Consider the following 21,755-nt stretch of genomic DNA (forward strand, 5'->3'; position numbering starts at 1 on the left):
AATTCTAAAAGTATTCTTGACCGACATCAGAGAAGAATCAGACACTGAAGAATCAAGTGTTGGAGATCTGATACAATTTGATGTTGAAGAAACTGGAGTGAAAGATGATGAGCATCCAAACTGAGTGAAAGAAGGATTCACTTGGACTGAGTGAACAGAAAGATCTTTGAAAAGCTGAAAAGTTTGGAACAAACGTTGGAGATTTGAAAAGTTCTAATCACTGTAGTGGAGTAGAAGTTAAAGCAGAATGGCTAACACAGAGAATAACCCAAATAGATGTGCCTTCCTGAAAAGGTGGTGCAGGATGTGTTTCTGTTGTACTGGGATATTAATGCTTCTATAGTTTTATTAGTTACTTTTAAGGTTGAATTTGGGATGAACGAGAACATGACTAACATAGAAAAGAATTCACAAAAGGTAGTTCCTATTGGAAGTGGTAGTTACATACACAAAGATAGGTCAATTAACAATTTTTCTAGTAATGTTTTTTCTAAACTGTTATATGAATATGTGAAAACAATGGAAGTGATGGATTGCTATGTTTGCATGCAATTACCTGCATCTGTTTCAGAAGGTGTTACTTATCACCATTTACCAGCTACATATGGTATTTCTTGTAGTATTTTAAGTAGTGTATTTTATTTGTTAGGGAAAGTAGATTATAAGATGTCTAACAGAGATAGTATTTTTGGGCACTTGCCAATGAACAAAGAGCTGAATCCAGCTAAAGAAGCTAACACTTTTGGTGAGATTTTTATTGAAGAAAAAGGACTAACATTAGATTACATTTTTAAGAATAATTTAACTTGCAGTTTGAAAGAAGAGGAGAAAGCTTTCCTGGATATGGTAGAGGAAAGGAGAATGAACATGCAGGAGAAAGCGGGAAAATATGAAATGAGTGAGACAATTTGGGACATTGAGATGGGAAAGGAGTTGAGGAATGGGGTTAGTCCAACTTTAGCTTTGGATGCACCGCAGAAAGGTAAACTATGCATTACCAGAAGGAAATCCCAATATGATACGTACTTTGTGGGAACTAGTGAGTGCCATGATACATACTTCGTTGCGACTGGTTGGGGTTTTAGAGGTGGAGAAGATACTATTTTTCCAGGAGTGTACTATGTGTGTGGGAACAAAGCTTATTACAGATTGCCTGACCATTGGTATGGCACATGTTATGTAGGTTTAGTTTTTCCTAAGATTTTTCATACAGATAAAATAGGTGATGTACAAGATATTAATGTACTAAAACGTTTTAAAAGAGAAACTTGGTCTGAAATTGTGGGTGATATTTTTGGGGTTTTGATTCCAGCAGTGGGAATTTCTTTAAATGCTTATGGAATTCGGAAATTGTCCACAGTGGTTGATCGTTTATCGACAAATACCGCAGGAGGATTTCTTTTGGTAAATACGGAGTTGAGTGCCGTACGTGCCATGTCTATGCAAAATCGACTTGCCCTTGATATTCTTTTGGCCAAGGAGGGTGGAGTTTGTGGAATTTTGAAAGTTCAACATTGTTGCACTTACATTCCTGATGAAAGCAGAGACCTGAAGGTCTATATCAAAAATATTACTGATTTGCATGAAGATCTAGTACCACTTGAAACTGGGAGTATATGGACTAAACTAGCTAATAAGATGATAGCAGTTAAGGATTTTATTACTAAAATAGGTAGTACTATTGTAGGTAGGGTACTGTTTCCTTTGTCTTGTATAATTGTTGCTGTGTTGATACTGAGATTGGTGTGTGTGTGTTATAAAAACAGGAGAGGGAAAGAGAAAATTTTGGAAAATAAAAAGAAAAATAAGAAAAACAAGATTTTCAAGAATTCAAAAAGAGAACCAGAAGAGATTGAATTAGAAGAATTGAGGGAAAGTGTTTATTTAGAGACTAAGAGAGATGATGAAAGAGAGACTGGTGTTTAATGTTGTGTAAGGGGAAAAGACATTTCTGATTTCTCCTAAAATGGGACTAAATTTTCACTAAATTTTTTTTTTGGGTTTATTTGGTGATAAAATCACCAAAGGGGGGATTGCTGGAGCAGAGTTTTCTGTTAGAAAATTCTGGGGCTTTTGAAGCTCTGGCATGTCTATGCGTCATAATAATAATTAATGATTAATAACTAATTATTTGTCTTGTGCAAGTGAGTCGAATTAACCAATCTGTTTGTTCTAACACAAGAGAAGGTTACACACGGGTTAGCATGTATGTGCTGTATTTGTATTCACAATAACGTGCAAGTTTTCCATGTTTAAACGTTGCTGTGTGCTATTTATTTTTGAGCACAAAACGCTGTCTGAATTAATGCTCTGTATGTCGCAAAGCTAGATAAATGCATACACATAAGGGTATTAGTGGGGTTAACACTGTCTAATCATTATGATGTAGTAATCTTTATTTTGTCTCTTTAATTAAAGATGGTCTATTGTGGCCTATGGAGGCCTTTATGAAAATAACCGAGAATAATTTGAAGCCTGGCTGAGCTGTGGTTCAGGCGTAGAAAATGTTGGTGTATCAAGAGAGACCCCTGCTGGTGTTCGGTTAACAGAGAAATTGTCGGCAGTCCTTATAAGGAAATTTCCGGGAGGACATCAGCAAGTTTGGAGGATCTCCAAAAGAAATGCTCGTCCTTGGGAAACAATGGGCCTCAGAGAACTCTGTGCAAAAGCTGGTTTGTCGGAGGAAACGAATATGAACAGTTGCGAAAATTGATTCTTTCTCCGAGGATTTTATAATTATGACTTTTCTTGAGCGGAGATTTTAGGATGTAGTCAAGATACATCCCATCCTTCTTGTTTTACTTGGTGATACAATTTTTGCATGTGGGTTTTCATTGTATTTCATGGTATAAAATGTTAGCTTAGGGAGGGCTCTCCCCACTCTTTTCTTTCGTCGCCTTGCTGCGTGAACTTGCGTTGCAGATGACCGATGCTGAGGACTTTATCCTGAAAGACTTTTCAAGAGACTGGTCCTGACCCGTTCTGACACTAGTTAGAATAGGTAACTATGAGAAATGATTTATTCTGATTTCATTCTGACTAAATTTAGATAAAGCAATATAACTTTTGAACATGGTGTTGGTTGTTTCTTTCCTTGTCGTTTATTGAATTATTATTGATTATTGTTTACAGATTGTTTATATTATGTTGGACAGCCACTAAAACTGGTCCTATCGCCTAGATACAGATGCAGGGTGTTTAGGTGTTTTCTTTCCACAGGTTTGCTGCTGGTAGAGTATCGGAGCATATGTAAGTGAAATGGGCCCTAGTGTATGATGAATGTATGTGCGTGTAACTGTAAAGATTACTCTATCTGTGGTAGTGGATATAATTTTATCATCCTGATCTGCATCAGTAGTCTTGTGCCTAATTCCACATTTTTGAAAATACTCCTTTGCCAACCTAGACGTGAACTGTACCCCATTATCACTTAACAGACACACAGGCAGTCCTTCTGATACAAACAACTTGTTGTAAGGAATTGGAATCGTTATATGGAAATTAATGACTATTGGTTCATCCTGTCTATTGGAACTGGGAGACTATACCTAATTCGGAGTAGGGGCAAAGACTGTGCATAGTAAATCAATACATGGATGAAGGAGACCACGTAACAGAGGGAGTTATGGCACAGCAGAATTTTACTATTAGTAACCCACATGCCTTTTGGGTGAGTGGTTCTCAGCCCAGCATCAAATGGGTGGAATGGAAGGAGTATTTTGTTAATTATATTGAAGCAGTTGGCGAAGCGGGAAAGATGAAACCGGAGCAGAAGAAGAGGATTTTGCTTCATTCTTTGGGCCCAGTAGGCATAAAGACATATTCTCGAATGTCAAAAAGTGTGCGAGGAGAGGAGAATGTGTTTGAAGCCGCATTAAAAGACTTGGAAAAATATTTTGCACCTAAAGTGTGCATCGGAGTGGTGAGACATCAATTTTTTCAGAGGAAGCAAAGTAAAGAGGAATCGGTGGATGATTGGTTGGATGATTTGAAAAGGCTGGCGATTGACTGTAAGTTTGAGAACTTACATGATGACTTGATCCGCGATCAATTGGTAATGCACAGTAAAAATTCCTCCTTACAAGATCGGTTGTGGGTGAATGGAGATGCGCCTTTGGAGGATATTTTGGCAATCGTAAGGAAAGCTGAAATGTCGGGGAGGTGTGCCACAGTAGTCAAAGAGTCGGAGAAAGACGGTGGAGGAGTGTTTAAAGTGCAAAGTCAAAATAGGGTTCAAAGATCAAACGTGAATGGGCAGTGGCGCAACCAATCGCAAAAGAATACATTTGGGGAAAGGAAATGGGAGGAGAGAAGATGTTATCGTTGTGATAGCAGGCAACATCTAGCATTTAGTAAGAGTTGTCCTGCTTTGAAAAAAAAATGTGGCATATGTGGACTAATTGGACACTTCAGTAAAATGTGTCGTAGGAGGAACAGTGTAAAAATGGTAAATGATGTGGCGGAAGAGACGGAAGACGTGGAAGCCGAAGAAGACAGCTGTGTTAAAAGCTTACAACAGCCGCTTCTTTCCGCCAACTCGTCGCCAATTGTAAAGATGAGGGAAACGTTATAATAGGGAAAAGGTTTATTGCATAGAAACAGGTGAGCGCCAGGCAGTACAACCTCCAGCTCAGGACTCCAGTTGAAACTAACGTCCTGGCTGGAATGCCAGATAAAGACAATGTACATTCCACCCCACGCTCCACATAATAGACATAACGATACAACACAGATACATGCGAACACCACAATCTTTATAATTATTTTTTCCAATATTTTTACTGGTACTTCTGTTAGTAGATACTTTGCTGACAACATTACTATCCTCACTTTTCTTTAAAGTCATTTGTGCACATCTTTTTGACATCTCACCTATTTTAACAATGGCTATGATATCATTTAAGGGCGAATCACCACAAACCCATAGTTTTTCATGTATTGCACTATTATTGGAATGCATTACGAGTTGATCTCTGATGAAACTGTAGTCGAGATTTTCAAATTGAAAGTTAACTGAAAACTTTTTCAACGCAGAAACATAATTTTCTACGGATTCATTTTGTAGCTGTTTCTGCTGAAAAAACTCATATCTATTAATACCCACACACACTGTAGGTTGATAATAGGCATCAAGATCATGTAATGCATCTAAAAATACATTAGAATCTTCGCTAGATCTAGGTAAGCATTTTCTTTTTTCTGGAGGGAGTAAACTCATCTTCGTTTTCCTCCTCCAATGCGGAGATATAATTAAGAAAAAAATATTTCCAATCTAACCATTTTAATACAGGATCTCCAGGGCGAGTTAAAAATGGAACTGGTAAACCTAACCCACACCCTTGAGTAGCCATATGTATAATAATAGCAGGTATATTCTAAGGTGAAATGTTTACAAATATAAATTACAACTTCATTAATTTAAATTCAGTGAATTATATATGACATGTATAGATTCTAAAATGACTTGTAAATATTGCTTTTTGTACAATCACCTTCAATAAATAGTGTTTGATATACACTTAAAAGGTCTGCTGCTAATTCACTTGGATTTGATATGCAAATCACCGTATATTTATTACGCTTTCGAATGACATGCACTTGTTAAAATATGGTGTGCATATCACCGTGAATATGGTGTGCATATCACAGTAATATTAGTAAACAATATAATTCTTTTTACTTACTACGAACTTGATAACAGTAAGCGTACGGTGCTCTTCTTTAACATGAGTTATTGTCTAAAGCACCACTTTCAAAGTAAGCAAACCGGAGCACTCACTAGTTCTTTTATGATGAAGTAAACCGGAGCACTCACTAGTTCTTTTATGGTGAAGATCTTCCAGCGTACGGTGCGTAAGGATGAATTATTCTATAAAGCACCGCCTTCAAAATGGCGGTCGAGCAAGGTCACGCTGCGTGACCTAACGTGGTGATGTATTGACGTTCTGACGTTGTCTTCCGCTTGCTTTGGAATTCGATCTCCGTCTTCCTCGTCGTGCAGCTCGAGAATAGATGTCCGACGCAAGCTGGAAGGCCGCCTTGGAACGTCTCTGCACTCGTAAGATGCGCTGAATAACTTCCAACTGTCCCTATCGCAAGTAATACTTCGATGATTACCTTTGTGAATAAAGTTGATATGTTATGTTATGTTAGTGACATTTATAGAGCGCGACAAATACCCGGAGGTGTCCTGGCGCTATCTAATTCCTCCGAGACTGCTAACCGATGAGGAGTGGAGAGAGAGCTTACTCATTGAGAAAAAAGCCACGTCTTTAGTCCTTTGCGAAATAACCAAAGATCCGTCATGATCCTGAGATAGAAAAGCAACTCATTCCATGCTTTAGCTGCACCATAAACAAAGCTTTTGCCCCCCGCCCCCCATCGGGCTTTCTTTATATGTGGCACCCGAGCTAACTTGACTTCTTTAGATCGCAAGGTTCTTTCCGGGACATACCATCGTAGTCTAAGCTTTAGGAAGTCTATATATTTTATAAGATAAGATATATTGCTCCATATGGAAAAATCACAAATTGAATGCGCACGCGATCAGTAAATACATAGACGTTGTTCCTCCTTTTTTTTTTATTTGCTTCCTTCGTCTTCTGTGACGCTAAATTGAATCTTTCAAGTTCTTAATTAAAATCTTGACTTCTTAAAAAATAAGCAGTTCTACACTCTGCTTACTCCATTACATAGAACTGCTATATGTAGTATTCTCTTCTTTTCTTCTTCTTTCTTTTTATTTTTTAAAAAAAAATCGTGCAAAATGGATCAAATCTAGAAGAAATGTGAAGTCAGGTGAGGTAACTCCTATCCCATCGAACGTCGCCAAATTGTAATGATGCCTCCACGCAGATATCAAATAAAGTTGAGAAGTTTATTAGGAGTAAGCAGGTACATCTGATAGCCAGTATGACCACTCTATATCTGACTCTCTCTATCAACACTCTAGAACTACACGTAGGTATCTAGCAACAGTTACCATAGCAATGGTCACAGTAATAGCCGAGATACCAAATTAATGAATGCAATTTAGGGTTAAGTAAAACTTAAAATGCAAACTGGGAATGCATCACTGACATTGATTATCTGATAGGGACCCCTTACACACATTGTTTTCCTACACCCGGCAGAACCCGCCCGACTTAAAGCAGTACCCACGATTTCACCTTCCCTCTCTCTTGTTGTACACCTTAAGTCTTTATTTTGAAAGCAAAAATGCTTTATTTTAATTCCCTCCTGTCTCCAAAAACCTACTCAACGTAAGCGTGAGTAAATACAGAAATTCAAATTCGCTCGATTTTTGTCTGAATGCAAGTTTTATCTGAATCCTGCATGTATTCGCCCCCTCCTCCTCCCTTCCGATCTCCGTGTGTGTCTCCTCCGTTCCTCTGCCGCTCATCACTCGGTGTGATTCACCCCCATGTGACCCCCCCCCCCTCAAACTCCTTTACCGCTGGCACTCATCAGCTCAGCTCCCCCTCCGGGGCGGGCGCTAGGAGGAGCCAACTCCCACAGAACGGAGAGGGCACCGGCGGAGAAGGCAGGAAGAGCAAAGTGGCTGGGTCCGGGAGCGGAGGCCGGAAAGACAGGAAGGGGTGATCGACGGGAGACCCCGGTCTCAGGTACTGGGGAAGTCCAGTGGGAGGAGCGGGTAACCGGGAGGTAGTGACCACTAGAGAACGCGGCCTGGTATAAAGCAGGCCCGAGAGGGAGGGCCAAAGCACTTATGTACAGCCTGGCTTCCCGCCCCCAGGCCCACACCCCTGCCTGTTCCCGAACTCCAAGGACTGGTCCCTCGCACAGCGGACGGCCCGAAAGTAAACCCTGAGCCCAGCTCCCTCGTCCACTAGCTTGCCTGCTCACTTACCGCCCGCTCACCAGCCGGTCTACACACTGGCGTGCCTGCTCGCTCACCAGCCAGCCCCCTTTAGACGGGTCCCTCAATCAGATAACCACTCACTCACCAGCCTGCCCATCGCCTACGGGCCTGCATTCACGTAACAGTCCGTCCCCTTAACAGTAAACCTAATGCTGGCCACACTCCCTCAGAAACTAAGCCCTTTCACAAGGCTGTAGATTTTCCAGCTTTCAGATCATTATTCTTTACCAACTATATATCCTGCACTGTTCTGCCTATGTCCTTCAACACACGCCCCTCTTAACCAGCCCTTAAGACTGACCATAGTCGGCCTGACTTCCATTCTTTCCCATCATATCCCGGCCTCCACTTACCTATTCAGTCCGTCGCAATTTCACCAATACGTTCCCCACAAGCCTGTAACCGATTTAACCCTAAACTGCCCACATGTGGCGTGGCCAGATGTGGTCTTCAGCTTGCCATTCATTGTTATCTAACTACTTTTGTTAAACTTTGGGTAGACATTGGTGATCCGGGATGAATTTTCATGCCGACATTTTTAACAAGCATTGGCATAGCCAATAGTTCTCGCCTTTGGGACCTTATACGTGTTTAGCCATGCAACAGTTGCATAACTAAATACTTATAAGGTCCCAAAAGCGAGACCTATTGGCTATGCCAAGCGGCCGTGAAAGTGAAAGTGATCGCGATCAAACATCAAAGCGGCCGTGCGGCTGCAAAAGTAATCGCGGTCAAGCGCGGCGCACGCACCCACGCACATGCACTGTAGCTCTAGGCTGGCATGGTAGCACTCTTTGGAGCCCTCTCAATAAGTCTCGCCAGACCAGCACATGCGTTGGGTCAGGCGAGACCTAAAAATGGTTGATGTGTTGCAGTGATGTAAAATTTCAGAAACTATGAGACCTCAATACTTCATTTTGGTTTCAAAACATAGGTTTTGTTGATCAAATAGTCTCACAGAGACAGAAAATAACACCCCAGAGCAACCCTTATGTCGTTTTCCAAAATGGCGGCTATAATAGAGACAGAAGAGACATATATAGAAATGAAACAAATAATAATGGTTTTTATTCTTTTCATGTATACATCAAACAATGTTTATGATCTGTATATTAAAAACACGTTTTTCACTCCTTTTTTAGACACATTTTCATAGTTCACTTTATTTGTTTCAGCAATCACTTGTGGTACATTTGCAGAATGTTGAACATTTGAGAAGAGAATATCAACAGGGACATCTTTTTGTAGCACAGGTTTTGCAACTACGTGTAAGTTCAGTGGGTAGAGGCTTCAGAACTTTAGTAGGTTTTTGCACCCCATCAATATCTTCCCAACCAAATTCACACCGATCTTTCTCTACATATGAATGATCAATAACATTTATACATCTTCTGATCAAGTAGAACGCTCTTTTAATGTGCCCACGCACAGAATATGACGTTGATGGAAGGTTACTTAGCGTGACTGATCTCTTGAATTCTCTGTACCGAAGATCGTCAAATATGTGACAGTCAGAACTCGTTCCGCACATGCACAAGGTATTTTCCTACATTTTTAAAGTCACCTTTTGTCTTAGGAAATCCATTTAGAAACTTCACAAGTTCAGCAGTTAAAGCTCCAAGCCTTGTTCCAATTTTGCTCAGTGTCATCTATATGAATATGTGCCTTTGTTAGAACACTGGGCATCTCTGGGTCAAGCTTCTTTAAAAGAATATGAAGCGGGATTAGGTGTTTTTTCTTGCCTGTTCCATAACGTATCCATAACTTCGATAATCCTTGATTTATGAACATTGCAACAAATGTAAGTAGCACAATAATATCTGTGTTATTTGACAGTAAAATTACTCGATTGGACCCATTTCAAATAGCCCACTCAACATGTGGCACAAAACGATGGTACAATTTTCTGTTAAGCTGTTGAACAATATGTCCTGTACCTTTTGAATATATCTCTGCAAACACCAACTCCTCATTGACAATCCTTCCACTTGCAATAATTGGAAATTCAGTGTTCACTGAAGCATTGGCAATGTTTTGGTGAGTTAACATCTTCAAGTTCATCTTGTTCAATGTTGATGACCAGAATTTAGCAACGTACACAGGTATAGGTGTTGAATTTTTGATGCAGGCAAGGTAAATTGTTCCATTTGTAGACATTCATCAGATTCTCTCATATTCTTTGACAGATAGTTCAAGATAACTGTTAAAGACAATGTGCAGTTCTTGCAAGGTGCACACTGACTTTGATATCTGTAGAACAGTCTGAATGACCTCTCTGAAGCTTTGCATGGATAAAATCTTGACATTTGCAATTGTGACAGAGTCCACAACAACAGCAGTTTTCAATGTGGACACCTTTTCGATTGAAAAATTCTTTGCATAAAAGTTTTTTTAGAGGTCTTGTATGAGTTTATGCTTGACTGGTTTGGTTGCAGCATCTCCATCAAATAATGCGTTTGTTGGAAGAAGATCTTGCGGCAAATGTCCTTGCTAAATTCACCCCTTTCTTTTGCTACATCCATCTCTCTATGTGCTTGTGAAAGTTGTTTTTTTCTGTAACCTATTTTGTAGTGGCTGGTTGGACGAAATTCTTACTATGGCAATAAAAGCGTGGATCTTTAGCTTTATTGACTATGTCAAACAGCTTTTTATCTTTTAATACAAATCTCTCCTGCTTCAGTTCTGCGTACAGTTTCTATCCATGTTTCAGGACATGTAGTAGACATGTCTTTCTATCATTATCCATGTGTTGTTCGGCACCAAAGTTGTGTAGTCGCTCAAGCTCAGTCATTTCAAAGGGGTTTCCTTTCTGCTGCACAAAATGAAGGAGGCTGCCAACATGTTTATTAAAGCTTTCCCTTCTCTTTCCCACAAATTCATTCTGAGGAACAGTTTCACTATAGTCCAATAATTTAGAATTTGTCATCTCTCAGAAAACACTGCAAATAGAAAGGACTTCATGGTAAACTAGCTGCCACTGAGCAACATATTCACTTTTACGTGTCTGACCAACAATTCCCTTGGAGTTTTTCTGTGATCTCTGGATCGTCTATTTCAGTTTCATATTTGGAGCCTCAGCATTGACCCTTCTCTCTCTGTCTTTCACCACAAAATATCTTTGAATGAATTTTCTGTAGAGGTATGGTTTTTCCACCTCTAGCTTTTTCACTCTTACCAAATACCAGGACCCATATCTCAGGTAGTTTATGCAATCAAGTTCGCAAAACACAGTAATTAGTGACTCCTTAGTCATCACATGCAGCTCCTGATCAGCATGTACCACGTTTTTCACTAGAGCCATCACATGTAAAACATTTCCTCAATGCTTGCAAAGTTCTGATTTTTCTTCACATTCTTTGACAAACTATACAAACTTGGTTTTCTGATTTTAAACTATGTATTGGACATTGCCTGGCTTTGCAATGTCTTTTGAAATAAGTACACCCCGTGCCTTGTTTACTTCTGAGATAAGATATGCAAAACCTAATTTGTCATTTTTGTTCAAGAAAGCTTTTCAATGCAGTGCTTCTTTAGTCTCAGATATGATGAGCATACCATGTAACAAACGAACATAATGAATTTTGCTTAATACTGACTGGACAGTTTGCTTCCAAAGATTTCAGCCTCAATAAGTGCATTGTCTATGCCACATCCACTGAGATAACTTCCTGCACACCACAACGCAACTTTTATCATGTGGAAAACGCACATCATTGGATAACAATCACCAAATTCTACTGGATTGCTCATACAAATGTCCGCTACAACACCTTTATCGCAGAAAATTGGCAGGATATGCTGGTCTTCAAGCTGAGAATGCATATTTTGGAATTCTTTTAGAGCGTGTACTGTTGCGTAGTTTGTGACTGGAGATGGTATTCCTGGTAAATACCCAACCTTCTTCAGTGGGACTGTATTCTGGGAGATCAGAGCATGAATTCCAGCCCACGGAGGAACTGGCTTTTCTTCATCCTTCAGTCCGCACAAAATAAGCAAGATTAGTTAAATCAGCTTTGCGGAATGCAGCATCAGGTAGAACAACATCCATGTCCTTAGCGACTTTGAAACTTTCTGGTAGGCTGGGACGTGTTGATGGCTTGTAGTGATTTTGCACAAGTTGGCAAGGTAGTTGGGTTATAAGTTTGAAGCTTCGTTTGTTTTAAGCCTACAGCTGATACAGCTTGTTTTCCAGCAGCTACTTCATTGTTAAGTCTTGAAAAAGCACCATGACAGTATCATGTGTGCTGGATGTTCCAGACAAAAGAGAGCTGTCTTCAAAATTATCAAGAGCAGCAAATGTAAATCCTTTCCTGGTAAAGGGACTTGGAAGTGATGTGCTGTCATATTCACAAGATCATACAGCCTGCTAAGATGTTCCTGCTTTGTACTGTCATTATAACTTGTTGATACACCAATCCTATTAATTGAAGTGATTGGCTCTCTACTTTTGCACTTGTCATAGACATGCGCAGTTATCATGTGCAGCAGAGTTTTCTTTTTGCCGTGATGTAATTCAAAATCTTGATTTGGAAAGACAGTACATTTGCACAGCATAAGCCTGTCGGTTCATGGGATTGTCTTCCACTTCTTCACTTATTTCTTCAAAGCCATCATCAATGTTGTCGGCGTCTGTTCCAAACTCAAGAACTTTAGTTTGTAACAGTTCTGCTTTGCTGATATTAAACATTTATGTAAAAATGTTAAGACCACATCAGGCATTCCTGCTGACTCCCATGATTTTCAGAGCTCTGGGGCATCACAATTTGTCATTAAGTCCAAAGTCTAAGGGCCTCATGTAGGTAGCCAAATACCGGTCGGTAACGGCCGATTTTCGGTAATTATACCGTTACCGACCGGTATTTAGGCTATTGGTATGTAGGGGGACAATTTCTGGATTCGGAATTTACCGAATTTGTAAAATTACCGAATCGATAAAATTACCGAATCGGTAATGTTACCGAATCGGTAATTTTACCGAATCGGTAAGTTTACCGATTTGGTAAATTCCGAATCCAGAAATGATATGTAGGGGGAGTGTGTGGGTGTGTTTAGGAGTCGGTATTTACCACCAACTAATAGTTGGTGGTAAATAATTTATGGATGTGTGTAAGCATGTGTAAGCGCTTAGCAGTGTGCAATGTGGCAGACATACATGCCCTTAGGGCATGTATGTGTGCCACATGTGCACACATGGCCGAATCAGGGGTGCAACAGGGTGTCAATGTGACACCCTGCCACCCTTGCAAGTGTTCCCCCCATTACCGAATCGGTATTTACCGATTCGGTAATGAGGCATACCTTCCCATCAATGGGAAGGTATGCCTCATTACCGAATCGGTAAATACCAATTCGGTAATTACCGAATTGTAACGAATCGGTAAAAATTACCGACTCATTACCTACATACGAGTTACCACTTCTTAAATACCGATTCGGTAACGTTCGGTATTTTAGAAGTGGTAACTGGTATGCTACCTACATGAGGCCCTTATCTTTTAGGACGTTTCCTAAAATGGTTCCTGCTGATTTTACTGCATCCTGTGATCTTATTTTGTCAGCAAGAACTTCAAGAGTTAAATCAGCTGAGAACACCATAAGTGTCTCATTCTGTTTGCTAGACTGACTAAACAAATTCGGTCATTGTACATTCTCACTAGAAAAATCTTAATTTCTTTATTATGGATCAACACAGTTTCATCAATGTTGACCATTATTTCTCTGATCTCACAGAGTGTGAACCTTAGCCAGAACTCAATACAGGATTTGAAACGTAATTTGCTTTATCAAAGAGTGCAAACGTAACTATAGGCTGGCGGTTACAGTACTGCTGGTAGCTCATTGTAATTTCATATTTTCGAATGTATGTGCGCTTGCTGTTCAGGTCAGCATACAAATCCTCTGCATATACATTCACCTTGCTGTTTAGATCAGCTACTCGGCTGAACACTTCATCTTGGAAGAAACTAGCTGCAGATAAAAAAGTTTTTGCCCTTGGAGACTCGCATACTCTGTACTTTGTTCTTTCATCTATCCCTTTGGCCCTTGTTCTGGCTAAACCACAGATAACACATTGAAGATCCTTTGCTTTCTAATCAGTTGTTGGAGATGGGCGAGGGTTAGCCATCGATCTTCTTCTAAGTGGATGGGCATTAAGTTTCGTTGTAGTCGCTTTCTCAGAAGACTCGGATTCTACGTCAGGGCACCGAGGCGAGGATTATGCTAATCTTTTCATCATTTATTACTCAGCAACTATGTCAGATCTCAACATTATCATCATAACAAACTTCATTCCCCATAGACACTTGTGAAAAAATGACGTCTCAACAGCTAACAGTCCATGATCAATCTGGTATCAGCACATGGTAGAATCCTCCCAGTCCTCTGTTGATAGCCCTCTTTTCTTCGCTGCTCGCAGCCGTGCAAGTTAAGTACAAGACTCCGGTCCTTCTTTCTTCTCCTTTGGTTTGCCAGTGATTAATTAAACACATAGTTTTAATTCTCAGTTTTTTTCCTTCTAGCGAGGTACACACCTCCTTATATCAGCGGCCACAGGAACGCTTCAGCGCTCCTTTCGCGGTCGCTTCTGTGTGAGTAAAGCCGCCTTCGGAGGGTCTGGGGCCGAGCGCGCGATGGTCCTCCCACCGCGAGAGGGTGCGCACTGAAACGCGTCTCTCGGGCGGAGAGCACGTCAGTGTCACTGTCGGAAATATGATCACTATTTAGATCACCTACTCGGCTGAACACTTCATCTTGGAAGAAACTAGCTGCAGATAAAAACATTTTTGTTCTTGGAGACTTGCATACTCTGTACTTTATTCTTTCGTCAATCCCTTTGGGTCTTGTTCTGGCTAAACCACAGATAACACATTGAAGATCCTTTGTTTTCTGATCAGTTGATGGAAATGGACCAGGGGTAGCCATTGTTCTTCTAAGTGGATGGGCATTGAGTTTGGTTGTAGTGGCTTTCTCAGAAGACTCGGATTCTTGTTGTGATACACTGGTTTTTGCTATTTTGTTGACAATTTTTTCCAGGCTTTTTTCCATTATATATGACTTGCAGCACTGATAAAATATTTGAATCTCTTCACCCATCAGTTTCAATCTTTTGTGAACTTCGTCTTGCCGTATTTCTGCAGCATCTCGAACTCTCTTCTGTCCAGCTGCAGTTGATGTTAGATTTTCTTTTGGATTAGTTTGTCATATGAGGTATTTTTCTTTGTTGAAGGAGCCCTAACACTCTGTCAGGAGGTGAAATCCTCTGCTACTACCTGCTTACCGCATGTTTACGAATTTGAATCTACTGAAAACCTGAAACAAAAACAATATTAAAATAAATTACCAATATGATGGCTAAAACACATCATTATAGAGGTGCCATTTTAGAAAATGGCGGAAGGGTTGCTCCGAGGAGTTATTTTATATCTCTATAAGACTAATTGCCCCCAAAACCTATGTTTTGACATCAAAATGAAGTATATAGGTCTCATGGTTCCTGAAATATCACATCACTGCAACACATCAGCCATTTTTAAAAATGTCGTCCAGAAAATTGAGTCCCAGATTAGCAATGTATAAGCAAGCTAAATTACTTCTCTAATGATACAAAAACGCAAATCAAAAATGGAAATCTCTGGACAACATTTTTTTTTACGGAGGTTTATCAAGGAGCCAGGACTATCTGGAGACCCTGGCTATATTTGCTCTCTTAACCTTGACCCCTCCTGTTCCTCCCTTAGGATGTCAGCGGTGAGGGCCATGCAAGAGTGGTGCCGCCTGCAGTGTGAGGGATACTCTGGGGTGCAGATTCGTGACCTTAGCTCTTCCTTTCGTGATGGACTGGCCTTCTGTGCACTGATCCACAAACACCGACCTGACCTCATGTGAGTATTCTGAAGAACACTTTCCCGAACTCATGTTAGCGCACAGTGGCACGTGTTACTACTTGTATCCTTGTAAGATCTATAGGCGATACATCCACATTTTCAGAATTAAGAGTCTTATGTCTTATGCTTGATTTCTCAGGTCATTACATAACAACAGGGTAACCCAAAAATAATCCGAAGGACCTGGGTAATTTACGATACATAACAGTGGTCCAATTGGAAAGATCAACCAAGCGGATACAAATAAATGAATTAACTTATCCTGACTTTTAAATAACCACAACTCATATAGCTTGAGGATGGGGGTGAATATTATTTTTCGAAAACAGGGGAGAGTATTTTATAAATGTATACATTTTACATCGCACACAAAGAAAACCCAATAACAAATATAAATACATTATATACACATATGGTTGCTTCAAGGAGATATGTGAAGGGGTGCTCAGAAAAAGCGTTTGTGAATTTTAAACAAAGAAGGAGAAAAGAAATAGACCTATTACATAAATCATCTTATTTACACAATAGCCTGTCCATTATGCTTATTATCCAGCATAATTATAATCTTATATAAAGGAAGGTAACCGTATCATTCATAATTGCCCCTTTGTGGAATGATTATACATTCCAGGCTGTGCAGGATGTCGACGTTTCGACCCGGCAAGAGGTAGGGGAAGGCCAATCTAAGCCTCAAAAGCGGGTCTTTATGAGGACTGGGTAAATGTTTAGAATGTGGAGCAAGCTGGAAAGCTAATCCGGTGGAAAGACTGTAAGACCATTTGAGCAATGAGAAATTCTAAGATCTTAAAACTGCTGCAAAGCACCAAACCTAGTGCCCTTGCAACCTGATTGTACTATTATACATGCTATTAAACATTAGCTGCCGGTCGTGTGCGAGCCACTCACCTGAGCCGTCCTTGACGTTGTTAGAGTGCAGCTGCACTCGGTGCCATGCAGCTGGTTAAACAGTTTGATGACTGACCCGAAAGTCATGTACTCACATAGCTACCAAGTTTTCAGTCTGCTTATTTTTGACATTGTCAAAGTTTTGTAGGGTCTGCAAGAGTGACATTATTTTGCCATCGAGGGAAACTTTGAGCGACACTTAAATGAGAGTAAAACCAAACAATGAAGTTCATCTAAAAATAAAGATCTGAAATGTTCCTCGTTTTAGCTATGAGAAGTTCTGGAAAAGCCTTGCAACTGAGTATAAAGTCTTCCCTGATCTTTCATGAGTGTGCTTTGTGCAGTAGAGCTTCACTGATGAACAGAGCTTGGAACAGATCCAGTAGAATGGGCCATAACCAGCCTTTAACACTCAGATTTGTCCCAGATGAGGCCTTCGGTGAGGGGGCAAACTGATTGGCAGAGGTCCAGTGTCTGAGACATTCGCTTAGGGGGCAGACAGTGAGAAACAGGCCCAGCGTCTGACACCAAATCCCACCATCAGGCCTTCAGTTATGGGACAGGCAGTGCAGCACAGGCCCAGATTTTGATACTAAGTTCACTACTGACCCCTGAGGCCTCTTCTGACAGTGCAGACATGGCGGCACATGCCCAGCCTCTGACACCAATGCCTGGCCTATCACTTAGGGGCAGAGTGTGCTGCACAGTCTAGCCTCTTACACAAGCCAATGAAAGAGCCCGAGGCCTTCAACTTGGGAGGAGAGTGTGGAACATCTGCACAAGGCTCTAACACTAAGGACATTGCTCCCCAAGGTATTTACTGAGGGCCAGAAAGGGGAGCAGGCTGTGCAGGACTGGCCTCATTCTGAAACCTTCAGTGAGGTAGGAGAGAATAAGCAGCAGAGAGTGAGGCGCAGCACCAGTCTCACAACAAGAACATTACTCACCAAACCTACTCTTCCAGAACTGGGAAGGGATACTGGCTCATCATCAGCCACTTTGAAGGAGGTGACTAGACTACAACGAAAGAGGCTGACTTCACTGGCTGACACTAAGTATGGTTGTCCGTGTTTTGTTCACTTTTTGTTTGCACAATTTATTACCTCTCTACCTGCTAACTTGTTACCTGAACACTGCATTTTGTATACCAGAGATCCAGTTTTTCATGTGAGGACAAAGTGAAACCAGTGAGTCGGAAAAAGCAGCAGGTTAAAAGGAGAGGAGGGTTACGTCTGCCCAGGAAGAGCGCACAAACAGAAACTAGCATGAAAAGTAGCCTAAATTTGTGGAAAACAGAAAAAAATGTGTTTCCACATTTCTTTAAGAAATAAAATATAAACCGTGGGGAAAGCTTGAAGTTTGCAGAAATGACAGATACGCAGAGCACATTGCTTAAGCTCGAAAGAAACTTTTAAGCTGCCATAGTTGCATTTGTTTTTCAACCGCTCTTCAGTGTTTGGAAAGCACAATATTACAAATAATAAATATTTTTTGCAGTTTTATACAGTGCTAACTTGATCCAAAGGTATTGAAGCGGCTTACATGTTCACCAGTCATATTACATAAGATCACATTCTCTTTGGCAGTAGGTGGCATTGCTTAATGGCAGGAAGGCAAGCGACGAGGGGGCATCGCCTTGCTTCTACAGCCACATGATCAATAGAAGCCAGGTCCAGGGCTGTGAGGCAACCTTTTATTTTCTCTTGGATCCAAGGGTCTCTGAACAGTACCGGGCAACCTGGCACAGCGAGCATGAACACATTGCAGCAGGATGCACAGTGTAATGAGCCCATACTCTCTGCCGCTTTGAACAATTAATGCAGAACCTGAGTGTAATGCGTGACCATGTATTTCAGTGCTGTCATGCGGAGGCAGGCTCTGAAATGCGGTAGACTAATGCATGATGCGTGGCAATTGGCAGGGCAGCTTTAACTAGCCCTCTTCCACCATTGGCCTGTTGTCATTCGGATTTGTTTTTCAGCCCATTACAGCATAACATACGATATGGCGCAGTGGGCCAGCAGACTCCAGCCTCTGGATATATTCACTGTGAGTGATGACACTGTGTTCTTTCACAATGAGCACATCCCCACCCAATGTAGTTCTCTTCAGTGACCGTGATTACTATGGCAATGCATGTTGCTTGAAAACAAAAAGTGTTTGCTTTTAGCCATTATTTTTCTTTTTTATATTCGGAAGGACGTGGCAGCTACAATAAAGGTTTACAAAAATAAATAACAAAACAAACACTAACAAAGCCAAAATACTGGTTCTATATGAAGGTCTCTATAGAACAGACCACTTCATGTTGATGTCAGTGTGCTTTACAGCAAATTGGGGGACGGGATTATGAATAAACTCGTATTGCTAGGATATATAAACAACAAAACAAGGCAGTTTGTAAAATACATTTTGAAGTCAAGGTTAGAGGTGCTACAAATAATGAGGCCCAAGTAAACATATAGACAAAAGTACAAATTAAAACTAGGTTGTGAAAGATACTGCATACACATCTGTGCAAAGGTATGAGCTGGGTAATAGTTTACCTATAGATAATATGATGTGATTGAACCTGTATTTAGTGGATTGTAGGCACCAATATGGTGAGACAAGCTCAGTAATGCTGGGATAAGAGTTCTACTAGTCCCTTTTTGAATGTAAGGTCGAAAACGCCTTCCTCGGCTCTGGGAAAAATACATTGCTGCATATGCTGGGAACTGACTCAGAGAATTGCTGGTTTAGAGATCTTAGCTTTCTGAATTTTAAGATAGCAGACCTTTGTTTCTGAAGTCTCTTTTTCTAAAAGTGCAGCTTATGAGCTAGGTAACTGGAGGGATTGTGATGTATAGCTTTATATGTTGTGCATGTTGTTCTGACTGTGCAGCGTTTCTCTACAGAGAACCAGTTCAGTAATCTCAGTACTCTTAAGGTGCGCTCGGTTTACTTTGTTTTTGAAGAGCCACACTGCAGAGCTTAGTGCCAGTTTTAAAGGCAGTAGATCTTCTTTAGAGATCAGGTATTTCAGGGGGCTAATTATGCATATATGTTCTTCATGGTCTTGTTAACATGATTCTTTGGAGAGAGTTAGTCTTTATATGTAAAACCTAAGGATCTAACTTAACTTACTATCAATGGTCTAACTCTTAAGAGTTTTGTGTCCGTGATCCATTCAAGGGCTGGCATCATGTTATTCTCTGACATGAGAATGAATTGCAGTTTTTTGTGTATTAAACTTTAAGAAGTGTTTGGAGAGCTAAGCCTGTATTAATTTAGTGGCTTTCTTCAGATGAACAGTGTCTTGGTCAGAACTGATTAGGATAGAGAGCTGAATATCTTCAGCATATTCATGTATATTTAGGCCAATATATCTGAACATCTCATTGACCGGTTCTCTATATGGGCTAAATAGAGTAGGGGTCAGTATGGAGCCATGATGTGGTGGCAACAGATCAGAGGAGAGGTTTCACATCTAAGCTGTGTAGGATCTGTTGTGCAGGTTAGACCTTAACCCTTTTAGAATCATGTGGTCTGACGGCTAGACTGCAGCCTTTGGTGCTGAAAACCAAGGTTCGACCATGGGGGTTCGTGGGCACATCCTGTGATTAAAAAAAAAAAAAAAAGAAATGTTCTACAGCCTCGTCCATTTCCTGAAGAATATTATAGAGGAGAGATAGTCCCCAAGCTGACATCACCAATACAACATTTTTCAAATAATGCAAATTTCAGAGAGTCAGATTGTCAGCGTCCCAAGCAGCAAGCAATGACAGACGCTGGTTTTGATCAAAATACAGATATATATCTTATTGTCTTATAAAAAACAGCAGAAAGATAGAATAATCAGAGCACAATGCAGTAGGTCTTTAACTTTAGAATCACCTGTGAAAGTATAGTTAGATTGAAATTGCTTTTAAAAGTGGACTTTAAAGAATGTGACCTTCGATGCAGACAAGGGGCATCACTCCATATGTTCAAGCAGGTCAAGGATGATGCTTGTGGAACCCGATGGATTACTTGAATAATTCATCCAGTTCTGCCTTCCCAATATTGACACTGTATTATTTTAAAATCCCACGACGTGTCACTCGGGTTGAGTGAAAGTGCTGGGTGACCGACTTTAACATTTCTGGTGAATGAAGCAAAACTTTTAAGTCGTTGGAGAGCAGTGCTCCACCATGTAACATGACTTGATGTGGGTAGCAAGGTCGGTTAATGGTCCTCAGCTATTAGCGCTGCAGAGTTTTGGTCTCCTCGTAAGATATTTTATGTCCTTGCCTGAACTTATTCTCAGAAGTTATTTTGTTCCCCTGCAACTCTCAGTGTTGCGTCTTCTTTGTCAGGTCTTTTAGCTCCTTGTCACATCCCGTTTCTCATTAAGGTCTTCAGCTCTTTATGATGTCTTTTGTCTCAGTGCCTGGTGTACAGCTGCTCATCAGGTCTCTCTCTCTCTCTCTCTCTCTCTCATTCTCAGGTCTTTGTCTCCATGTTTTCTTTTTTTTTGTCCACTCAGTTTTTTCTCTTCCCCCTTGGTCCTTTCTCTCCTTAGCCGATTTAACTCTCATTGGAGCTTCTCTCTTTCGTCACATTGAATTGCTTTGTCTCGTTATCACATCCTTTAGCTCCCATTCTAGTTTGTACCTTAGACTGGGAGTTTGCCTCCTTTTCAGCTGACTCTATCTCCCTTAAACAGGGAATAGAGAAATAGTTTAGTTTTCTCCTCTTCTTATCTAGGTTTTATTTTTTTGCCTGCCTCTGTAGAGGCTTAACATGTTTTTTTTTACCTCCTTGTCTGTTTCCTCTGTATCCTCACCTGGTCTCTCATGTCCTTGTCAGGTCTTTCGACTTCCCATCTCATTGTGTCTGACATTTGTTTCTCCCTTTTTGTAGAGATTTTGACTCGCTTTCCAAGGAGAATGTCTACGAAAACAACAGATTGGTGAGTGACTGGTGCGTCAGCCTCAGCTGAGAAATTGCCCTGCTTGCAATGTGATTGTGTGATTGATGCTGTTTGCATCTGTGCCCACATGCATTGTGAAAGCTTGTGTTGCTTTTCCAAACTGTGTGCTGCCTGTATGTGTTTGGCCATC

General features: G+C 40.7%; 1 protein-coding gene across 2 annotated transcripts in view; it reads left to right on the forward strand.

The window, feature by feature from the left end:
• Window positions 1-7,486: 7,486 nt before the first annotated feature.
• MICALL1 (MICAL like 1) overlaps window positions 7,487-21,755 on the forward strand; it is a 330,253-nt gene continuing 315,984 nt past the window's right edge. For both annotated transcript variants that reach the window (XM_085601407.1, XM_085601409.1), the window contains exons 1-3: window positions 7,487-7,625; window positions 15,619-15,762; window positions 21,556-21,604. In XM_085601407.1, the coding sequence (XP_085457533.1) occupies window positions 15,620-15,762; window positions 21,556-21,604 (192 nt within the window). In that variant the 5' untranslated portion in view covers window positions 7,487-7,625; window position 15,619. The remainder of the gene's footprint in view (window positions 7,626-15,618; window positions 15,763-21,555; window positions 21,605-21,755) is intronic.

Source organism: Triturus cristatus, chromosome 4_2 (genome assembly GCF_964204655.1).
Source record: "Triturus cristatus chromosome 4_2, aTriCri1.1, whole genome shotgun sequence".
NCBI classification, from domain to species: domain Eukaryota; kingdom Metazoa; phylum Chordata; class Amphibia; order Caudata; family Salamandridae; genus Triturus; species Triturus cristatus.